Source organism: Dipodomys spectabilis, unplaced genomic scaffold (genome assembly GCF_019054845.1).
Source record: "Dipodomys spectabilis isolate Male_0828 unplaced genomic scaffold, ASM1905484v1 ptg000009l, whole genome shotgun sequence".
Classification (NCBI taxonomy): domain Eukaryota; kingdom Metazoa; phylum Chordata; class Mammalia; order Rodentia; family Heteromyidae; genus Dipodomys; species Dipodomys spectabilis.
The window spans coordinates 8,788,387-8,809,807 of record NW_024870686.1 but is presented as its reverse complement, the minus strand read 5'-3'; the positions used below and the strand labels follow the sequence as shown (position 1 = coordinate 8,809,807).

Here is a 21,421-nt window from a genome sequence, read left to right as displayed (position 1 = left end):
ACACACACACACACACACACACACACACACACACACACACACACACACACACACACACACACACAAGATTTAGAGCAGCCTTAGGGAAGAGCATCTGACTTAAAGTATCACTCTCATCACAACAGTTGACACTGCATAGCCCTCTACAAGTTCCTATGAAGAGCTTCTCCCTTGGCCACCATCTTGGATCACCTGACAACTTCCATGTAACAGAAATACTTGAACAATCTCATTTTCTAATAATTCCCTTTCTATCTATACATTAGAAAAGAAATCTAGATTCATTTGTGTGTGTGTGTGTGTGTGTGTGTGTGTGTATGCATGTGAGTGTGTTTAAGCAAAAGAGCTCTATTTTGAGAGCTCTACATATATCCATTATTCAAATCAAGTTTATCTTCTGGTTGTTCTCCAAACACCCACTGAATCCTTCTCCTTTCTCTACCTGGGAACAGATGAACTGCTCCCCTCTCCTCTTCAAACCTATCCTTAAGATCCAGTACCAATTTCACTTACAAGCCATTTCAGTCTTCTTTGACCAGACCCTCACCTTTGTATCAAACACTGAACTGAGTCTGAATCACCTGATTAAATACTTAGTTATAATCCTGGATACATTTTTCTAATTTTTTCATGTGAAATAGACTTGATATCACCCTCAAAATTACAAACAAGTTGAGGAGCTGTTTCACAGGCAGGATGTGCTAAAACAGAAAGTAATTATTAAATACTCCTTGATTATGTTTATCTTCCTGTTTCATTACTTCAGTGGCATCTGTGAGAATAAATGCTTTCTTTAAGAAAGAATTATGGTTGTCTGGGGGGGAAAGAGCAAAGTACAGGGACATTCAGCAACTTACAAGGATCAGGAATATGATTTAATAGGAGACTTTTCTCCTACCTAGAAAATACAACAATCCTACAATATCCTGAATTTGGACAAATCTTACAGTTGAAAAAAAAATTTCAGGTGGGTCTAGAAAGACAGCTAACAGAATCGGAAAACTCATTAGTATTTTTGTCTTAGGTGCTTATTGATAAAGATGCTAGGAGAGTTATTTTTTGCAAGTGAGCAAAGGCCACCTGCCAGAACTGAGTGGGCCATTCTGCTTCCGCTTGATTGGTTTGCATGTATAAATATAGAAAATTGGTGCTTTTATGGTTAGATGGCCTGTAAAGTTCCCATGGGCAGGTCCTTTCATTTGCATTTGTAGTTTGTGGCCTAGCCATTCTACTGGGGCACTGTAGGCTTTTACATTCAGTGGAAATCATTTAAAAATGGGAATACAGCCAGCTATTTTAAAAGATAGGGAAACTGTGATGTCATGAAATATATATATTTGGGTTTTACTCCAGTTTCCTTGGCATTAAGACGCTTGAAATTCTTGGAATCTCTCAAGTGGTATTTTTTTCATATGGTAATGAGTTGACTGATGCTTGGCAGCTCCAAGGAAGCTTGGAGATGGGCGTTGGGAAAAACCAAGGACTGGAGGATTGGAACTTTCCACCACCCTTCCCAACCTTCCAAGGGAGGGGAAAGGCTGAAGGTTAGGTTGATCACCAATGGTGAATCATTTAGGCAATCATCCCTATGTAATGGAGTCTCTATAAACCCCGAAGGGCAGAGATTAGAAGCTCCTAGAGAGCTGAACGTGTAGAGATTCCTGGAGAGTGGTGTCTAAGAATGGACAAGGAGGTCTATATCCTTAATGACAGGTCTTGAAGGGTACCTCTCACCATCTGGTATTCATGACTATCCTTTGTGATACCTTTCATAATAAACCCTCAAATAGAAGCAAGTGTTTCCTGAAGTTCTTTGAGATGCTCTAACATATTCATCAAACCAGAGGAATGGGTTATGGGAAGCTAGATTTTTAACTGGTTGGGCAGAAGCACAAGTAACACTGCCAATTGCGAATGACACCTGAAGGTGGAGTACAGTCTATTTTCCTGGCACTTTCTCTCTCTTTCCTACTTCCTGGTGAGCAGGAGGTGAGCAGCCACATGTTCCAATGTCATGATTTCTACGTTACCTCAAATGCAAAGCACACAGCTGAAAACACAATGATACTCTTGAAACCATGAACCAAAGTAAATCTTTCCTCCTTTGAAGTTGCTTTCTCAGGTATTTTTGTCACAGAGATAGACAGCTGACTAATACAGGTGTACCTCCAGAGAAATACACATATACTGTGTGTAGGTTACTAGTTTTAGTCAAGGATCAAAATGCTTAAGCTGGTCAACGGAAATTTGCAGGCATTTTCCCTGACTATATCAAGATATACCTTATCACTGAAAGATATAAACATCTGTTGAAGATTGTCCACTTGGTCTCAGAAATGCCGTCTTTTATTTGTGGCCCCATTCTGCATGTTTATGTACTTCCCCAAAGAGGCACTGGGCTGCTGGGTACAAGAATAAGGAAGGCAGGTGACTGGGGGTTCCTAAGTAGGGAAGTTCCATTTGAGTCTGGAGATAGAGATGGAACATTGGGGTGCAAAGAATGTTGAAGAACTTAGACCCAGTCCCCACTACACTTATCTCCAATGCACTTCCCTATGAAAAACATGTCCAAAGTCCACAGCATGGATGCAGAGGGAGGAAGCTCTTACAACTGTTCACATCAGAGTGGCATGGAGAAGAGAAAAGGAATAGAGAATAACAAATGCAAGCTAAAGACCAAACAACTGTAATCCCCAGAAGGATACTTCTCACTAGCTGCCCTGTCTATGGGCAGGCACGGGGTAACAGGACCTCAGAAGCCATCTAGGCAGAGTCATCTAAGACTTCATCAGTGAGGCAGAACTGCCCTTTCCAACTGGCTGTGTGTCTTGAGAAAGGAGACTCAATTTCTCTGTGTTTCAGCTTTCCATTTATCATATGAAGATAGCAAAAATGCTTATCTCTTAGGAATGTTACAAAGATTCAAGGAGTTAACATTTACAAAAATGCTATAAATAGCATTATGTAGATAGAAAGTACGTTACACTTAAAAGTATGGATGAGTAGATGGGTAAACAGAGAGATGTCTTTAACAGCCTCCGGTAAATGCTTCAGCACACACTAACAGCACACGGGGGTCTCACTGTGATAATACCATAGATGTGTACAGTGCACTTTGAACAAGTTCACCTCCTCACCATCAGTAAATTGAGCCATCTTTTTTGTTATTAAGAGAGACACAGATCAGATAACCTAAAAAGTTCACTCCACCTTGATGCCTACTCTTTGATTATGGCATTTCAAGGAACCTCAAGGAAGAAAGCTAGTCAAGAGAATGTTCTAGGAATATACATTTTTCCCTAAAATAATCAGAAATCACTGACATGTCTATAACGGTCCAAACTTGACTTGAATAATCTATGGTTGAGAGCTGGATCAGCTATACTATAGCCCCAGACCCAGGAGCCAGTCAATCAGGTTGTTCAACCCCATCTCCAGCCAATCAGATTTCTAAGTTCTATTACCCCCTTTTCATTACAAGAAAAAAAAAAACCTTATCATATTAGCTTGACTTCTCTTGCAATAAAAGAATCTCCTTTAAGCCGGGCGCTGGTGGCTCACGCCTGTAATCCTAGCTACTCAGGAGGCTGAGATCTGAGGATCGCGGTTCAAAGCCAGCCCGGGCAGGAGAGACCGTGAGACTCCTATCTTCAATAAACCACCAGAAAACCGGAAGTGGTGCTGTAGCTCAAGTGGTAGAGTGCTCGCCTTGAGCTGAAGAGCTGAGGGACAGCGCCCAGAGTTCAAGCCCCACGACCGACAAAAAAAAAAAAAAAAAGAATCTCCTTTAAGCATTACTAGCCTTCTAGGATTCTTTTCATCTTCACACTACCTCCTTACCCCCAGATCACACCTCTAGTGGTTGATGAAATCAAACCAATAGCAATCTTCCAGGAACTTAGGAGTCACTATGGTTCTGGTCCATCCTATAAGACTCCATCCACCAACAGCACCTATGCCTGATGGGAATTTTTTCTGTCTCTAGACAATTAGTTTTGCCAAGTCTGCTTTCAGAACTTTCAAGCCCTCCTTGATTGGCAAGGTGCTGCTAACCCAGCACCTTAGCCCAAAATTCGTATCCTACCCGCAACAGACACAGTCAACTGAGTGAAAATGAACTCCCTGAGGATGGAAAAATATATCTGCAAATTCTGCCTCTGATAAGAGCCTAATATCAAAAACAAACAAACAAAAACCCAGAAAAAAACAAGTGTGGAGAGAATATAGAGAAACTGGAACTCTTACACGCTATTAGTGGCAATACAAAATGGTGCAACAGTTACGGAAAACAGTGTGGCTATTTCTAAAAATATTAAAATTAAGAGTTACAAGGTGATCCAACAATGCCATTCTGGGTATATTCCCCTTCAAAAAAAATCAAAAACAGAGTCTTAAAGAGAAACTAGTACATCCATAGTTAGAGCAGTATTATTCGCGATAACTAAAAATTGAAAGCAACCCAAGTGTCCACTAACGGATGACTGGAGAAGCAAAATGTGGTTATACCATGTAGCAGAATATTATTCAGCTCTAAAAAGGAAGGAATTTTAACACATGCTATAACATCAATGAGACTTGAAGATGTGTGCTAAGTGAAATGAATAGTCACAAAGATGTATAATTCCAAACATATGAAGTATCTTAAGTGATCAAATTCAAAGAGACATGAAATATAATGGCGTCTGTAAGAGGTCATGGTAAAGGGAAAAGTAGTTTTCTTTAATGGGTATAGAATTTCAGTTTTGCAAAATGAATTCTGGAGCTTGGCTGTACAACATAATGAATTTACCCTCAGTTCTTCCTATTCACAGGTTCACAGGAACCTACAGATTCAACTAACCATAGATATATAATATTTGGAAACAAGCTAGGTGCTGGTAAGCTAGATAATCCTAGCTACTATAATCCTAACTACTTGAAAACTATTTACATAGCAATTCAGGCTTGAAGGCAGATTTAGCAAATAACCAGCACATGTCTTTTTACGCCAACTTCTATAGTCTGAAGACAGTATTAATCAATTGCAGCAAACTTCCAGCACAGTGAGTTTTCATGCAGAGCTCCAGAGCTGTACTCCAACTGGTCAGAACTAAAATAGAAGGAACCAATGTTCCTTTTGGTTCATGACTCTATGGCCATGAAAACTTACCTTCCTTTTGACCTTTACCTATTAGTAAGAATTATTTTAAGTGATGATTGATTTTTAAATTTCAGATTCTCAGCTGGAATCTGATGGCTCATGCCTATAAACCTAGCTATTCAGGAGGCTTAGATCTGAGGTTCAGAACCAATCCTGGCAGTGAAGCCCATGAGACTCTTGTGTCCAATTAACCAGCAAAAAACCTGGAAGTGGAGGTATGGCTCAATTGGTTGAGCACCAGCCTTCAGCAAAAAAAAGCTAAGAGACAGCATCAGCCCTGAGTTCAAGTCCTAGTACTGGCACAAATAAAATTTTCAGACACTCCTTCACTTTCTTCCTGATCTTTAAGCTCATTTTACTAATATATATATTTATCTAGTATATTTTTGGCCCTATTAATTGCTACTATATGGAGTTTTCAAAGAGCAAGGGCCATTCTGAATGGTTTTTCAGTACCTCATAAACATACAATGGTATCACCAATTACTGGCCTACGTTATAGACTTCAGAAGAGTTGTAAAGCACAGATGTAAAGAGACATGAAACAGCTGAATACCAAACTCTAAGGAAGTCAAAGCCACTATTTGATGATAAGACACACTGTAATTAACAGATTAACACACTATCTGAGTAAAAGGGGGAAGGATTTTTTTTAAGCAATCTTCAACCTAGAAGTTGCACTTGTCACCCAACAAAGAACAATTGTTTATATAAGTCAGTTTGCCAGGGAAATAGAAAGAACAAGCAAGCCATAAAAGCAGGGAATTTTATAAATGTAAAATTTGTGTGGGAGCAGCATGAGAACTCTAAACACCCAGCACTTTGGGGGATTTCCCGAAAGTCAGTACAAAGAAATCCTGGCCAGGTGCTGATGGCTCACACCTAGGATCCGAGTCAATCGGAAATCTGAGATCTAAAGATCCAAGGAACAAGAGTCTGTAAGATTCTTACTTTGAATTATGAGCAAAAAGCCAGGAGTGGAGGTATATGGCTCAGTGGTAGAGATTCAGACTTGAGCAGAAAAGAAAGTGAGAGCAAGAGGCTCTGAGTTCAAAAGTACAAGCGCACACATGTATGTACACACACACACACACACACATACACACAAACACACACACACACACACACACACACACACACACACACACACAATCTTGAGCAATGAAGATGTTTAAACTTGGAAATGTATTAGCTGGAAAGAAGGCACCAAGTGCTCCCTATAGTTGACCTATTAACCTGATAGGAGTATACAGTTAGTAAGACATTAATCTCCAAACAACCAAACACCCCTTGTACCACTAGTAAGGAAAATTTCTCACCAATTGGTGACTGCCATGCCCACAAAGCAGAAGCCATTCTCGAACAAAGTCTCTCTGATGGCTTGATGGACAAAGGAGACCTGATCATCCAGCCTAAGTTTGTGTTTTCCAGCCCCACTCCCAGGAAGCATGAAAACTCTGTTCTCAGAGAAGTAAAACCACACCCTAGAATTCCTTGCAACTTACCAGTGGAAAAAAAAATTAGATAATTACTACCAGAAAGAAACATTTTGTGGAAAGAGGGCAGGCTCCACACACCTGCTCAGCCTTTTTAAAAAAGGCAGCATGATAGAGGCCACTGGCAAAAGGAAAATGTAAAATGTACAATCACTGGAGAGTAATGAATCCAAAAAAGGATGCACTACGCCCTCAGGGTGTTTGCCTACCTTGAAGCATTAACCATTATTAACCTCAGCTTCCACAGGATTACAATGGGTATCATTCTGTATTGAATACCTACCAAGAATCTGGTTCTGTGCTATGGGTTGCTATGGAGACATGCAGGAAGAATGCATGAGACTTGGTTCCTAAACTCCTAGGAGTTTACTCTTTCTTCTTCCCTCCCTATCTACCCCCCTTCTTGGTTTCTTTCTTTCTTTCTTTATTTTGTGATATTAGGAGATTGAGCTCAAGGGTGCTAACCACTTGAGCCACTGCCCCAGTTCTTTGTTTTCCTTTATTCTGGTTAAAATAGGTTCTTACACTTTTGGAGGACAGCCTCAATGGTGATTTTCCTATCTCTATCATTTGCAGAGTTGGGATACAGGGGTGTGTACCCATGCCCAACACATTTTTCAAGATGAGCAGTCTCATTCTTTTTCCAGTCTAACCTTGAACCACAATTCTATTTCTATGTCACAAGTAGCTGGAATAACAAACATAAGTGATCATACTTTATTTAAGAGATATAAACATGGATTTCTTTGAAAGCAATACACACTGTGAGAAGCATGAAAAGAATACAAAGGCTACCAGGAGGCCTGAGTGCAGAATGTTTCATATTCCAAGCTACTAGCTTCCTTTAAAAGCCTTTCTTGTTCACCCATGTGCCAGGCATGAAGGTATAGGTGCTGCTTTGAAAGAGAAATAAACAGGGCCTGGTTTCAACCTGTAACTATCCTAACTATCCATTTAACTTGATTCTTGAGCATCTACTAAGTGCCAGCCACTACACTAGATGATCTGGATGATCTGGAATTATAGAAGCTAAGTGTGCTTTTATCTGCAAGGAATAAATGGGACACACACATACACACACACACACACACACACTTGGTTGCCTACAAACCTGTGCTAATCCTGACAAAGGAGAGGGCTATAACTAGTTCCTTCTACACATGGAGCTGATTGTACCTTTGTGTTAAAGAACATAACCCAGAGTGTAGTAAGAATGCAGACTCTGTGAGAACCAGTCTCATCAATGTAGGAGCAAGCCTTTGGAGTTCATTTGTGCACCTGCTGATTCAAGTCATGCCAACTCAGTTCTTAAGAAACAGAATCCCTGTCCCTGACCATGTTTTACCACCTTGCACAGTCCAATAAAAGACAGGCAATTTATAACTACCCAATGAACTAAAGAATTTTTCTAGTCGTAGTCAAAATGCATGCTAAAACTTAGACCTAAAAGTTGTGTATATGCTACTTGCAAGCCACTATTATTTAAAGTATTAGAACAGGAGAGCAGGAATCAGTTTCAATACTCTGTTTATAAGAGGTCTTGTGTTTGCAGGTTCCATCCACAAACTCATGGAGAGAGGCCAACTATTAATTTGCCTTTGGCATGAGCACACTATAAACTTGTATTGTTGATACATTTGCTTTGTTCCATTTGCCAAACTCTGTGTGTTTGGGGTAGGGGAACAGTTTCTCCCACTGAAGTCTGCCCAGTATTCATTCACCCTCACCAACTCTACCTCTAGACTCCTTATTCAAATTAGTTACAGAAGAGTCCCTAAATAAAATGCACACTGACTTTCAAAATGCCATATAGACAAGCCCATGGCAAGACTGTGGGATTTTCTAGTACCCTTGCAATTTGCTACAGTAGGAAAGGTGTCCAGAACTTAAGCTTTAATTAGATTGGACAAAGAGGCTGGACACAAATAGCATCTTACTCTCTTCTCGTCCTTGAGCTCGGGCTGAGAGGACCATGTTACAGAACAGAATATACTATACATTATTTTGGTTCATCCAGTTATCAAAGTGATCACTTCTATGGACAAAAAAGAGAACTCTATTTATGATGCTATTTCTTTCTTTACTGAGAATCAATGCAGAAGGGGACTTAAGAAAGACCAAAACCCCAGAACAGACTCAGCCTCCTCTGGCCAGCATGCCAAGAAGGGGAAATTTTACCAAGAGGAGGGTTAAAATTAAAGTTTCCCAATGACAACTTTAAAAAGAAAACCATCTCTCACTTTCTGGGAGAAATCTTTTGTTTTGAATAGTCTCACCTGGAAACAGACTATGTAGAAACTGAAGCCACAAATCTGTCTTATTTCTCATTCACCTGTCATCTTCAGTTCCACACTGTCTCAGGCCTACTTGGAGTTTCTTTGTAAAATGTTTGTCTGTCCTAACCAGATGATTCTCCTTCTTCTGACCTGTCACTCACAAATTACAAGTCATTTCAACATAGTCTTGCATCTGAGGAGGAAATAAAAGGCAAAAAACCTGAGATTTTGTTTTTTGCATCTTAATTTTTTCCCCAGGAACTATGGCTTCTCATCTCATTAAACTGCCTTAAGTCTTGAAGGTGATATTAAAATTAACAGCTGATACTTCTTGCCTGCAGTTTCTTGGGGGGTTTTGGTTTGTTTGTTTGTTTCTCAGCCAACAGTATTTTTCAGTCCTTACCTATTTACCCTGTTTTAAATTAGGGCAGGGCAATGACCCAGAGATTTGGTGCCTCAATCATTACAAATCTGTGTGAATTTGCAGATATAGGTAGGTAGTTACCTCAGCAACAGAGCACAAGGAAGGGCCCAGACTTTTCCTTACCTGCCCAGGAAGAGGGTGCACAACTACACTTCGGCATATGACATGGCTGTAGAGCCTCTTGGTCTTACAGAATGTTTATGTCAAGAGGTTTCACCAGAACATAAGTGATAGATTTCAGAGGACACGATCTCAGATGGCTACTCCCACAAATAATTGCAACAAGACGACAGGAAAATCAAAGTCATTCTGAACATGTATCTTTGTCACAGCTACTTTCACAAAACAACCTAAAAATAAGTGTCATTTGTTGTAGAAATGATGGCCCAAGAAGGGCATCAGATGGTCTGGCTGTCTCTCCACACAGGGTAAGGAGGAAGAAACATCTCTGTGACACAAATTCTTTCTCTAGGGTTCTGAGCACATTTCACACACATGAAGAAATTCATCATTAGAAACAGGCCCCACTGAACAGATGAGTCCATGGGAAGTAAACAACTTAACCTCTTTCATCGTTTAAAGAGGCTACACATTTTTCCATCTTGGAATACTGCCTGCCATAATTCCTAGTGTTGCTCATACTGTACCCAATCAACTCTGGTCTTTATTCACAATAATGTTCTGATTTGTCTATACCTTGGTCCTGTCAGATTGGAGCACTTTGGAATTCCAGGTAACCTCCCCAGAAGAACTCAGGAAGTACTGTATTCAAGCCTGCCCTCTTAGCCCCTCACAAGGGAAACACAATGATTCAAAAGATAATGTCAGCAACCCTTGGAAAACTCTGCTCTAAAGGGACAATTTTGTTTTATTTAAAATAGCAAGATTTCCCCCCCATGTTCCCTTAAGTTCATTTTAGTTATTAAATTTTTCTACCAAAAGATCTGAAGACAATGTTATCTTTATGTTTTTATCTTAAAGAGTTGGAAACTAGAACTTTTGAAGTTCCTACCTGATTTGAGCTATACATAATCTAAGTTTTAGCATAGCACACTGGACCAAAAAACTCAGATCTCACCCTAGCTGATAATTAAAACACTTTCTGAGTCGTGTTACCATGGTTACTAGGATTTCTCAGAGCCCTGTGATGCTTGAGTGAGAAAGTTTTTCTCTAAGGCTCAGACAGTGTTTCCAGGTCTGGGCAAGGCTGAGTCCTGCAGGGTATGGATGCCACTGACACACCTATTATATAGGTTTCTGCCTACATAATAACTAGCCTCCCCATTGGTCTCTGTTGCGCATCTCATTTCAATAAGGAAGTGTTAAGAAAGTCTTCTTATCCCATTTTTAGAGAAGAGTAAGCTTGAGACTCAGACACAGTGAATAGCTTGCTCAAGGTTACTCGGCCAGAGAGTAAGAAAGATTAGATATGAACTAGGTTTTCTGATATTAAAGCTACCCCAAACTGGGTGCACACTCTGCTTGGTTTCTATGCCTCTTGCATGTTGAAGAACACAGACTTAGGGCTGGGTTGATAAAAGATTTGTAACATCCTTAGGCAGATTATTTCAGCTCTTGAGCTCTGTTTTGTTGTCTGTGGGCTGGGCTGATAATTCTTCCTTCATCAGGTTGTTCTAAGGATTACATAAGTTATTAAGTCTAACATTCTAAAGTACACACTTGGCCCATAGGAAGGAAGCACTATATAAATGGGAGCTCATCTTAGCTGCTGAATCGCTCATTCATTCAATGAAATACAATTATAGCCAAAGAACCAGAGAGTCTGCAGTCATCTGAGGCTATGGAAGATGTCTATTCTGCAAGGTGGGCGGCCAAGGCAATCTCAGAACAAAGAAAGCACTGGTCATGAGAACAAGCCCCTGTTAGATCAGATCACAGCCTAGGAGGCCTTGATGTTCAAAGTCAAATGTGGCAGTCTCTTCTCTCTGTGGTCAATTCCCCTGTCCCTGACATCAATCTAGAAGACATCTGCTCTGGCAGAACACTGGCAATGACACAGATAGAGAAAGTCTCTGTTCAGAAAGGCTGCCATTTTTTTCCCCTTTTTTTAAACAGCAGGTTTCTCCTTTCTCTGATAAAAATCAGTTTTGCTTTCACTGAGGGAAATTTTTTCTCTTCCAGAATTTAAATTCCATGCACAGCTCACTAGCTTCAAAAAGGCATTTACTTTTTGGAGCTTTTCAAAGGTACTTTAAACTGGTAGGACGTCAGAGAGGCAGTGGAGAAAGCTGTGAGTTCCAGCATACTAGCATGAAACTCTATTCTTTTCCTTTAATAACCCACATGTGCAAAGATTCCTCTTTTCTAATTTTGGCACCAAAGCCTACTCACCATCACAGTAAGAGTTGGAGCACACACTTAGCTTAGCTTATTTTGCCTCTCCAAATCTTGTAGCCTAACCTCCTTTGGCCCACTTTTGCCTGCTTAAACAAAATGAAGTGTCCGTTTCCTTAAAAAGGCTTGCAGAAGACACTTCTGAGACATGTGGGCAAAAAGAGCACCTGATTTTAAAATCATGGGAACCCAAATGAGCAAGAGCTCTGCAGGACTTTTGGGGGTTTGGGGCAGGGGAGGAAGGGGCTAGTGCTAGGCCCATACTTTCTAAGCATCAGCTCTACCATGGAGTTACAATACCAGCCTCCCATGTTTCTTATTTCAGATAGCCAATCCAAGCAGGGCACTACTGGTAGGTTTGTTTACAAAGCCTGAAATCTACACTGAGAAATTAACATAAAAGCACCAAGGCCTTCACAGAGACACTGGCGCCTGGAAGGCAGGAGTTAAGACTGGGCCTTAGTTAGATACAGCAAAAACAAAGGTTTCTAATAAAGGCCCTACAGATGAGTAGCTTCCTTACAGCCAGACTGTATCTTCCCACACAGGCACTGGTACTCACCTTGACTTGGGAGGGGGAGGGGGCGGGGAGAATGTCTCCAGCCCACTTCTGTCCTTGGGAAACTCAAAGGCAAAAGAGGCTGATTTGCTCATCCCAGTCCCAACTTTGCCATTCTGCCCAGAGGAGCCGTCACTGGGGTGGAGTCGATGCCAGGTAGAAGAGTTTGAAAGGTCTGCAGTGCCATTTTCTGTCTTTCTTCCCCAGCTTTGATTCAACAATTCCTGCTCCACCTCTTCCTCTTCCTCTATCCGACTCCAGGCGCCAGTCTGGTACTTGGGCCGCCTCGGGTCCACGGCTGAAGAGGAGACTGCAGGAGGACACCTGGCAGGCTCACCGACAGTGGCACTGTTGGTTCGGCAGGAAGCAGTGAGCTCGGCAGGGCCTCGAGAAGAAGGCTGTGTCCCAGAGCCACTGCCATTGGAGCTCCCATCACCGACATCGGCCAGGGTCAAGGCCGATGGTGATGCTGGAGATCCTCCAGGGCTACTCTTAGACAACTTGGGGGGAATGGCAGGCCTCCCCCTGGGTGTGGTCTCAGTCAGACCATGAGCCTGGCTTTCCCTGGAGCTGGGTCCCTGCCGGGCTGGTGTCTCCTCTGTACCAGCCTCTAAGTCTTGGTTCACAGGTCCATGTGGCCACTGCACCCCCACTGCAGAGTCAGGGCTGCTCAGATAGATGGTCCTATGGTCCTCTTCTGGGTGTGCTGCCATGACTGTAATGGTGGCTGCCACCTGAGGAGCTTTATCTGGGCCTTCCTTGTCCCGGCTCCAACCAGATGCTACTTTCTGAGCCCAAGTATCCCCTGCCCATGCTTGGTGGCCATGGGTTTGGCCTGGAGCAGCTGCTGCCTGCTCTGCCTTGGCCTGTGGCCTCGAAGGCACTGGAACTGCCTTCTTCCTCTTAGTGCTCTCAGCGTAGATGGGTTCAGGCTGTACTGCTTCCCTGGGCTGGGCTGGAGATTGGGGTTCCACAGCCAGTCCCAGGCATTTGCTAGAGGTCATTACATGACAGCCAGAGTCCTGCTGCTTCCCTGGGACAGGTTCCTTCATGAGAGAGCAGTAATCGCTCTCTAGGTGTGGGGTAAAGGGACTGCTGGTGCCACTGCTGCTGCCACAGGACAGGCCATCAGAACTGGCAGCTTCTGAGGTCAGCTTCTTAGAGACCAGATGGGATGGGTTCGTTGTGGGACCCTGGCCACAAAACTCCCTGGGGAAGTTTAGAACACGCTTCTCCTCTTGCCCCGGCTGGGCACACATTCCTTGCTCCCAGCATGTGGGTGAGCAGTCCCCTCCACCATGTCTGCCCAGGGAGCCCTCAGCATTCATGGTGTCCTTGGCAACTGGGCTTCCTGGGCAACAGTCCAGGATGGAGCAGTATTCTCCGCCTTCACTGTCCCCTGAGGGTGAGCACCTTTGATCACTGTCATCTTCTGAGGGCAGGGATGCCCGTAGGGGCTGTGGAGACGGGCAGGGCCTAGGGCCCTTGTGACAGCCAGATGTCATCCCAGAAAAGGCAGCCAGTTTCTGGCGGAAGCTTTCTTGAGCAGAGGGCAGCTCCTGGTAGGGAAATGAAGGTTTCTCTTCCCGCCTGGCCTTCTCCTCTGGGTAGCTCACTGGGTGGAAGGCAATGCTCCTTTCCCCTTGGTCTAGGCTGTGCAAGCCAACCATGGCATAGGCAGGCGGGCAGTGGGAGCTGCCCTCTGTGCAGGCAACGGGACCAGCAGGCTTCTGAACTCCTCGGAAGCTGCCTAGGTAGACTATGGGCACGTCATCCTGCTTCGCGAGGGGCAGCTTGCTCGGGGCTCGTCTCCAGATGACCTACACAGGCCCAAAGGTCAAAAGATTTACATTAGAGCGTGTACTGGGACATTGTCAACCATAGTGTCTGGGGAAACTTGGGAGGTGTGGACTCTAGGCAAGCTATACACCTGCCCATCTTCTGATATCTTCACAGCTTATATTCATTGTTGTAGCTCCCTAGCCACTTATCTTTCCAGACACTGACTGTGCTACCTTCTCAGGGTCTGTAATGTTTTTCACTTAAGTCTATGAGTTAAGAAAATAAAAACAGCAAAACAAAAACAAAAACTTCGGAAAAAAAAATAGAACATTTTGTCTTCTCCCTCACAATTGCTAGGTGAGTTAGTTTCTTCTCCAGGCTTGGAAAATACAATTTTGGGCTTTGGGGCTTTATATTTGCTTTGTGCTAGCTGACTTTTTTCTTTTCTTTTCTTTTCTTTAAACAACTCTGCTCCAGCACATTCTGAAGAAATAAAATCAAAATGATTTCTAAAACACCTAGTGATCAGGGCTTTGGGATGGGTCCGGGCTTTTCTTGGTAAGTCATGCCAAACATTTGTTCTCTCTTCCAGTTAACAATGGTGCCCTCAGCCCCAACCTGATTAAGTGGTTGGGCTACAAGAGGTGGACCAGTCATTCCCATCAAAGAAATCACTGTCTCCCCTTCTTTCCCTTTCAAAGCTCCTCACTTCCTCTGTTAAGACTGTTAAATGCAGTTTTGAAGTATGGCCTGCATCTGGATCCTTTCCCAAGACTCCTGGCTTATATAGGTGAAGGTTGAAGGGGTCCCAGAGTGGCTTGGTGAATGGGTGTAACCAGCTAAAAGGAAACAGAGCAGCCCTGAGAGGGACATGGACTTCACTGCAACCACAGGAAATGCCAGTCTTCATTAAGAATCTCCTGACTTCAAACTGACCTTTGTTTGTACATACGCTTACCACATATCTTGACTACTTTAGCTAATAAAATCTAGAGCATACAAAGAAGTCAATCTGAAGCAAGACATTGTTGGAATGTCTTAAGCATATAGCCTCTGAGATGTGTCCAGCTGCCTAAATCTACAAACCCTAAATAATTACAGCTTTGTAAGGGTTACCAGTGAGATGAACAGATGGGCCTAACCTCTAAGGTGTAACTGCTTTAATTATCATAGATCAAAGCTAGCAAAACTCAACCTTCTAACCTGGAAGTATGAATATTGGGTGGGTACTAGATGATCATAAGCAATGGTGGTAATATTTTAACTGTGATAATGGCATTGTGATCATATATATTATTAAGTTCAAAATTTCTGAAAACATTTACATCTAATATAAATATTATACATAACATTTATATATCATATATAAATACATATAAATATATAAACATGTATATATAATAGAAATATTATATATAATTATATGATATATATGATTGGCTAGTGCTTGATAATTTCTGAAAATATTCTTAAAGCTATATATATACATATACATAAATATATTTATATGTGTGTGTATATATATATATAGAGAGAGAGAGAGAGAGAATATGAGTGAGAGAGAGATCTATCCAGTACTAGGGCTGAAAGTTAGGGCCTTACCTCCACTTCTGTTTTTTTGCTGGTTAATTGGAGATAAGGCATTTCTTCCTGGGCTGGCTTCAAACCACAATCCTCAGATCTCAGTTTCCTGAGTATGTAGGATTACAGGAGTGAGCCACCAGCACCTGGCTAAAAGAGCTTTTTGTTGTCTGCCTTTACATGTCTCCAAATCATTGGAGGAAATTGGATGAATAGTTATTAGCTTAAAGGGACAGAGCAAAAGGAAGGTAGAAAGAGCCTAACAGCAAGAAGTCAGGGAAAAACAATCTCAGGGCAAGCCCATGGGCAGCCATCCTGCAGGATTCTTGCTCCAACAGCCCTCTCTGGCTGCCATCCAGCCACCTCATGTTAGAAGAGGAGCAGCTCCTGTAAAAATTCCACAGGGGTTAGTCAGCCTCACCTGTGGGACTTCAGCACTCAGACTAGCCTCTGTCCACACATCAGAGGCCTCGGAGCTCATCATGGTGGGCTTCACAGCAATGGTAGGCTTCGAGTAGGGTGAGCCGTCATCATCCAGGCGACAGTTCTCAGGCCTGGGGGGCAGGCGAGGGGGAGGGGGCAGGCTGCCTGCTCTGGACTGGGGATGGCCAATGGCCAGCTGGTGGTCACTCCGCAGGCAGAAGCAGTTCTTGCAGGACCCGGGCTTCCAAATGTGCTCCACAAAGTCATTGCACGCAGACATTTTTGGGCTCTCAGGGTTCAGTCGGATGGTCTGGAGCATTGTGAGCCAATAGTGTGTTGGTTCATTTTGTGCCCAGTTCTCTGGTGTAGACTTGTAGGAGGCAGAGGTGGATCCCAGAGCAACCTCCTGGAAAGGCAGAATGCTGGCTTGATTAGGATCTTCCCCTCCAGAAGATGGGTGCCCTAGCAATTACAGTCTGATTAGCAGACTGGGGGAAAAAATGGACAGGAAGAAGGCAAGCAGAAGAAAGGTAAGATGAGTATTTCATTCATTCTGGGGCCCTTACTCACTTGTCACACGCTCTGCCATACTTGCTAGTGGAGTGGCCTTAAGAATCTGTGAAAGCTAAACCCAGCTCTGTTACATGAACAGGAAGCACAAAAGACTTTTGTAAAATGTTGAAAATTTGGGGAAGTTACAAGGAAACACAACAACCACTACCACCATCAACAGCAAAGTAAGTTTGAGGTGACTGTAAGTCATACATTTTGTGAGACATTGAAGATGAGGGGGAATATGAGCTCCTCAGAGCAACAAGAACCACAGAGCAGTGCAGCAAATAAAAGCAATAGCCATCAGATGGTAACGCTCCATTTTTGTGTCTGTTTTTTAAAAAGAAATTATTAAGGGCTGGGAAGGTGGCTCAGCGGTAGAGTGCTTGCCTCGCATGTATGAGACCCTGGGTTCAATTCCTCAGTACCACATAAGCAGAAAAAAGCCAGAAGTGGTGCTGTGGCTCAAGTGATAGAGCGCTAGCTTTGTGCTGAAGAGCTGAGGGACAGCGCCCAGGCCCAGAGTTCAGGCCCCACGACCGACAAAAAAAAAAGAAAGAAAAAAAAAAGAAAAGGAATTATTAAGTAGTTGTACAAATAAGTTTCAATTCCATAAATCAGGAACAATGCACAATTTTTTTTTATCAAGAACTGTATAAGAAGAAAAGTATCCCTGAGCCCACACAATGCCTGAAATTGGCCCCTGTAATATATACTGCTGAATAGGTAGATTGTTGTGGTCTTGCCTTGACCCCCAGGGAAACGCTGTCAGGAGGTCTGGCATCTTGGGAATTCCATCCCCTCCCCTTGCTTAATATACTTCATTCAACCCCCAAGCTGACAAAGCTAGGTGCTGTCAGCTTAGGAGGAAAACAGGCAAGAAATGCATGGACACTACAGTTTTCCTCTAGGCACTGTGAGAGAGAATGTGAGAGGAGGTTATCAGATAGGTATTTGACAATAGCATAGACCTGAAGACAAGGGGATCAACTTTCCAGAGTCTATTGCTTCTGAGAATAAAGTTGAAAGCCCAGTTTGCCCCACAATCCCTGGTGAATTCACTCTTAAAGAGTAGCTCAGCGGCAGCAAACATTAAGCAGTTCACCTGAAAACCACCCCATCAGGAGGCTGGGATCCCCATTCTGCATACAAATGGTAAAACTACAACAAAGGCCAAAACTGAGATGTGTCCACTGATACTGAGTGTGTTGGTTTGGGAAAGAGAAGCCAACTTTGCTGGGTCACCTCAGTAACCCCTAAGGATGCTGAGCAGCACACTCACCGCTCACCTTCTCCTATGGGGAATGAACTGCCATCCCATCAGGAGAATGTTTCCAGAAAGGAAATCTTCTTGAGACCCTGAGATAAAAAGATTCTCATGGAGTGGGGAAGGTTTTGCTCTAGGGGTTTTACTCCACTTTGTACTATGAGAGTTTGCATGAAGTTGATGCTCTTCAAACAAGACTAACAAGGTGGACTGTGCCAGGAATTTCAAAGATCATTCCAGAGGCCTTGTGGGAAGCCCTCTCTTTCTTGTCTCCCACACTTACTCACTGCTTTAGTCAATGAGTGCTGAAACTGAGTGTTTTTGGTATGTTTTTTTCCCTCCAAAATTAACAAGGATGCATGTGTGCCAATGACATCTTTAAGATACAGGGTTTTCCTTATAAATCTCTTTCCTGAAGAATTGGTTAGGTTCTCCTCCAAATAACACTAAGTAGCAGTTTCTTCCCCAGCCAAATTCTTAGAGGAGTCACTGGCCTTCAATAAAGACAGGTTTTTCTTTTTCCTGCAGTGTCAGGCCATAGAGAACTGCAAGTTTGCTGCTAATTCTAAAAGAAGAAGAGTAGGAACAGGAGGAGGAGGGGGAGGAGAAGGAGGAGAAGGAGGAGGAGGAGGAGGAGGAGAAGGGGGAGGAGGAAAAAGAGGAGGAGGAGGAAGAGGGGGAGGAGGAAAAAGAGGAGGAGGAGGAAGAAGAAGAGGAGGAGGAAGAGGAGGAGGAGAAGGAGAAGGAGAAGGAGAAGAAGAAGAAGAAGAAGAAGAAGAAATAATTTTGGTCCCCAAGGGTGGGAAGAATGGTCACTCTTGAGAAGCTAGAGTGTAAAGGCAGGCTAAACCTTCCGAGCCATTCAAAAGCTACTGTCAGGCCCATCCACAGGCTATGTACAGGCCAGGCTTCCCCTGCCTCTAAATGAGTATTGGAAGACAGCAGACTGCAGCTGTGTGGGTTCCTTAATTTCCTCCTTGCTGAGGACACTCATATCTAACCACTTCCTGGGGGGACTAACACCAATTTACAAAGAAGCAAATTTGGGTGGCCACATCTTATTTTCTCCTCAGCAAGCAGCTCAGAACACAGTGTTGTCATAGGGTGACAAACTCCCCACTTTCAGAGGTCCCTCTCTCTTTTTGGCCTTGCAACCCTGAGAGTTCGGGAGGCTCTGGATTACTGTCATGCTGGAAGTTTCCTTGAGACCCCTTGCTTCATTTGTGATCATTCCCTCGGTTCCCCCACCTACTCTGAAAGTCTGGGCAGATTGGAGGAAACTTTCACCACATAACTGCCCACACACAAAGACTTTAATCAGACATCATTAAATCAGGGGAAACAAATGCAGTCCTGAGCTTCCCAGCACGGTTGACTCTCTGTGTCCTGTTGACACTGGTTTCTCAGTCCCAGCAAAATGAATTTACCATGGTGTCGGTAGAGCCAGTTCAAAGTCTTCGCCAATGCTCCCCTGTGCCTGGAATCTTCTCCTATTTGTTTTCAGTAAATGACAGTGAAACACACTCACAGAGCAGGAGCAGAGCTAGCTTGCCCAGGCAGTGCCAGCTCTCCACACACAGCCTGGGAATGGCACCTTCCCACCCACATTCCTTCCCTGGAGGGGAGGGGGGAGAAGGCAGCCCTCAGAATTATGCAAATTCCCCCATTTTAGTGGGAGGCTGCAGTGTAAGATTAGAAAAAAAAATCTCAGCATTCTTTCTGATCCAAATCATGATAAAATAGGCTTGCCTCTGCAAACTTCTGCACTGGATTTGTAGCTACAACTCACAAGACCCAAGCTGTCAGATAACTCCTACCCCATTTCAAAAAGAATCAGAAGAATCAGGGTAGTCAGACCCACAACTAAATATTTAGAGCCCAGCGCAGCTGATCCTGGCTACTACAATTCAATTTGTGCAATGCCTGGAATAGGAACTATGTATGGAAAGTGTCTGGATTTCAATACATTCCAGTTGACCAGACAGAAAGAAGGACTTGGCAACCTTAACAATCCCTCCTCCCCGATATCTACACCCAGAAGGTAAATTACAATATTTATACAGTTTTCTATTTTCCTTCTTTAACGCCGTGTAATCTGATCTCAGCAGGAGAAATGTGCTTTGCACCCACTATGGTCTAAAGGACTCCTGGCTAGCAGACTAACTGCAGAATTCTCTCGGACTTCCTGTCAAAAATGCCTTCTCACAAAAGAGATTGTTGAATCAGAGTTCATTCAGACAGGCGCTCCGTCAAGCCTGGCAACCCGGAGTCTGGACTCAACCTTACCTCCATAGACCTCTGGGCTTGGCAAGAGACTCCTTCAAAACCCTATGCTGCCTTGAGCGTTAACCTGGGAGAAACACAGAGCGAGAGTCTGGAGGCTGCGTTCCGCCTGCATTCGCACTCACAGCTCTCTCACAAGTAGTGAGGGTTCTATTTCCAAGTGTGCATGTGCGTGCGCGTGTGCGTCCTTGGCTAAGGGTGCGGGGCAAGCAAATGTTAAGACCCATGCATGCTCACAGGATGCATTTCTCGGGTTCACCATGTTCAGAGACGGGGCATCACCTCCTTGCCCTCTGGAGACCTGCTGCCACCCGAGAGGTGGCCAGCCCGGATCCCCCAAGCCATCACCCTGGTGGGGAGGGGGGCGCGAGGCTGGCCGGAGCGGCCTGGGCCGGCCTCTACCTCTCAGCGCCTTTGATAATACAGTTCCCAAACGCACCCCGCAAACACAGCAGCCAGACCAGCAAGACCAGTCAAACCATCCCAACGGTGTCCCCCCCCCCCCCCCCCCCGCGCCCCTGCACTCCCGAAACTCCAAGGAAAGTTTCCCCGTTTGGAAAGCGCACGTTTTTGCTGAATGAATCGAAAACACCCCCCAGGGGCTCCTCAGCCTTCCCCCGGCCCCGCGCCCGCCTCCACCCCGGACACCACCCGGGCGGGCGCACGCGGTCGGGACTCTCCACCCGCCGCGCCTGGCCGCCTGTCACCCCGCGGGGCGCCGACAGGGGCTCTCCGCGCTCCCGCAAAGCCCCCCGCTGCGGCCACGTTTGCCAGACAAAAAGAAGCCGAATGTGAAGCGTGCGTCACGGACTCACCTCCCGACTGCGCTCCTCCGGCCACGCCGTCTAGGGCCCAGCCGTCCCCTGCCCGGCCGGGCGCCGGGGAGCATTGTTTGGAGAGTGTCTGCGCGCGGTGTGTGCCCCGCCGCGGGCGGGTGTCGTCTGCCCGGAGCCCGGCAGCCGGGTGGCAGCTGCGAGCGCGGCTCCGCCCCCTTCGCCTCCGGTTACGCCGCCCGCCCGCTCGCCCGGGCTCCCGCCGCACCTCCGCAGTCCCCCGCCACCGCCCCCACGCGCCCCAGGCCCGCGCGCCCCGCGGCTCAGCACGCGCGCGCGCCTCCTGCGCCCTCCTCTGCCGGCCCCGACCGCTCCCCTCCGCCCCCTCCGCACCACCACCGGGCTCTCTCGGAACTCCGCGCCGCACCCGCCTTCCCGCTGGCCGCAGCGAGGCTCCGCCCCCAGCTAGAAGCTTGGAGCCCGCTGACCCCCCAACCCAGCTCGGTTTTT

The 21,421-nt window shown here is 44.7% G+C and overlaps 1 protein-coding gene across 1 annotated transcript in view; it reads right to left on the bottom strand.

Moving 5' to 3' along the window:
- Positions 1-21,089, bottom strand: part of Prag1 (PEAK1 related, kinase-activating pseudokinase 1) — a 48,516-nt gene extending 27,427 nt beyond the window's left edge. The window contains exons 1-3 of the mRNA XM_042701855.1: positions 20,954-21,089; positions 16,035-16,442; positions 12,254-14,070 (exon numbers count right to left, since the gene is read on the bottom strand). Of these exons, the coding sequence (XP_042557789.1) occupies positions 12,254-14,070; positions 16,035-16,355 (2,138 nt within the window). The 5' untranslated portion in view covers positions 16,356-16,442; positions 20,954-21,089. The remainder of the gene's footprint in view (positions 1-12,253; positions 14,071-16,034; positions 16,443-20,953) is intronic.
- Between the last annotated feature and the right edge of the window lie 332 nt (positions 21,090-21,421).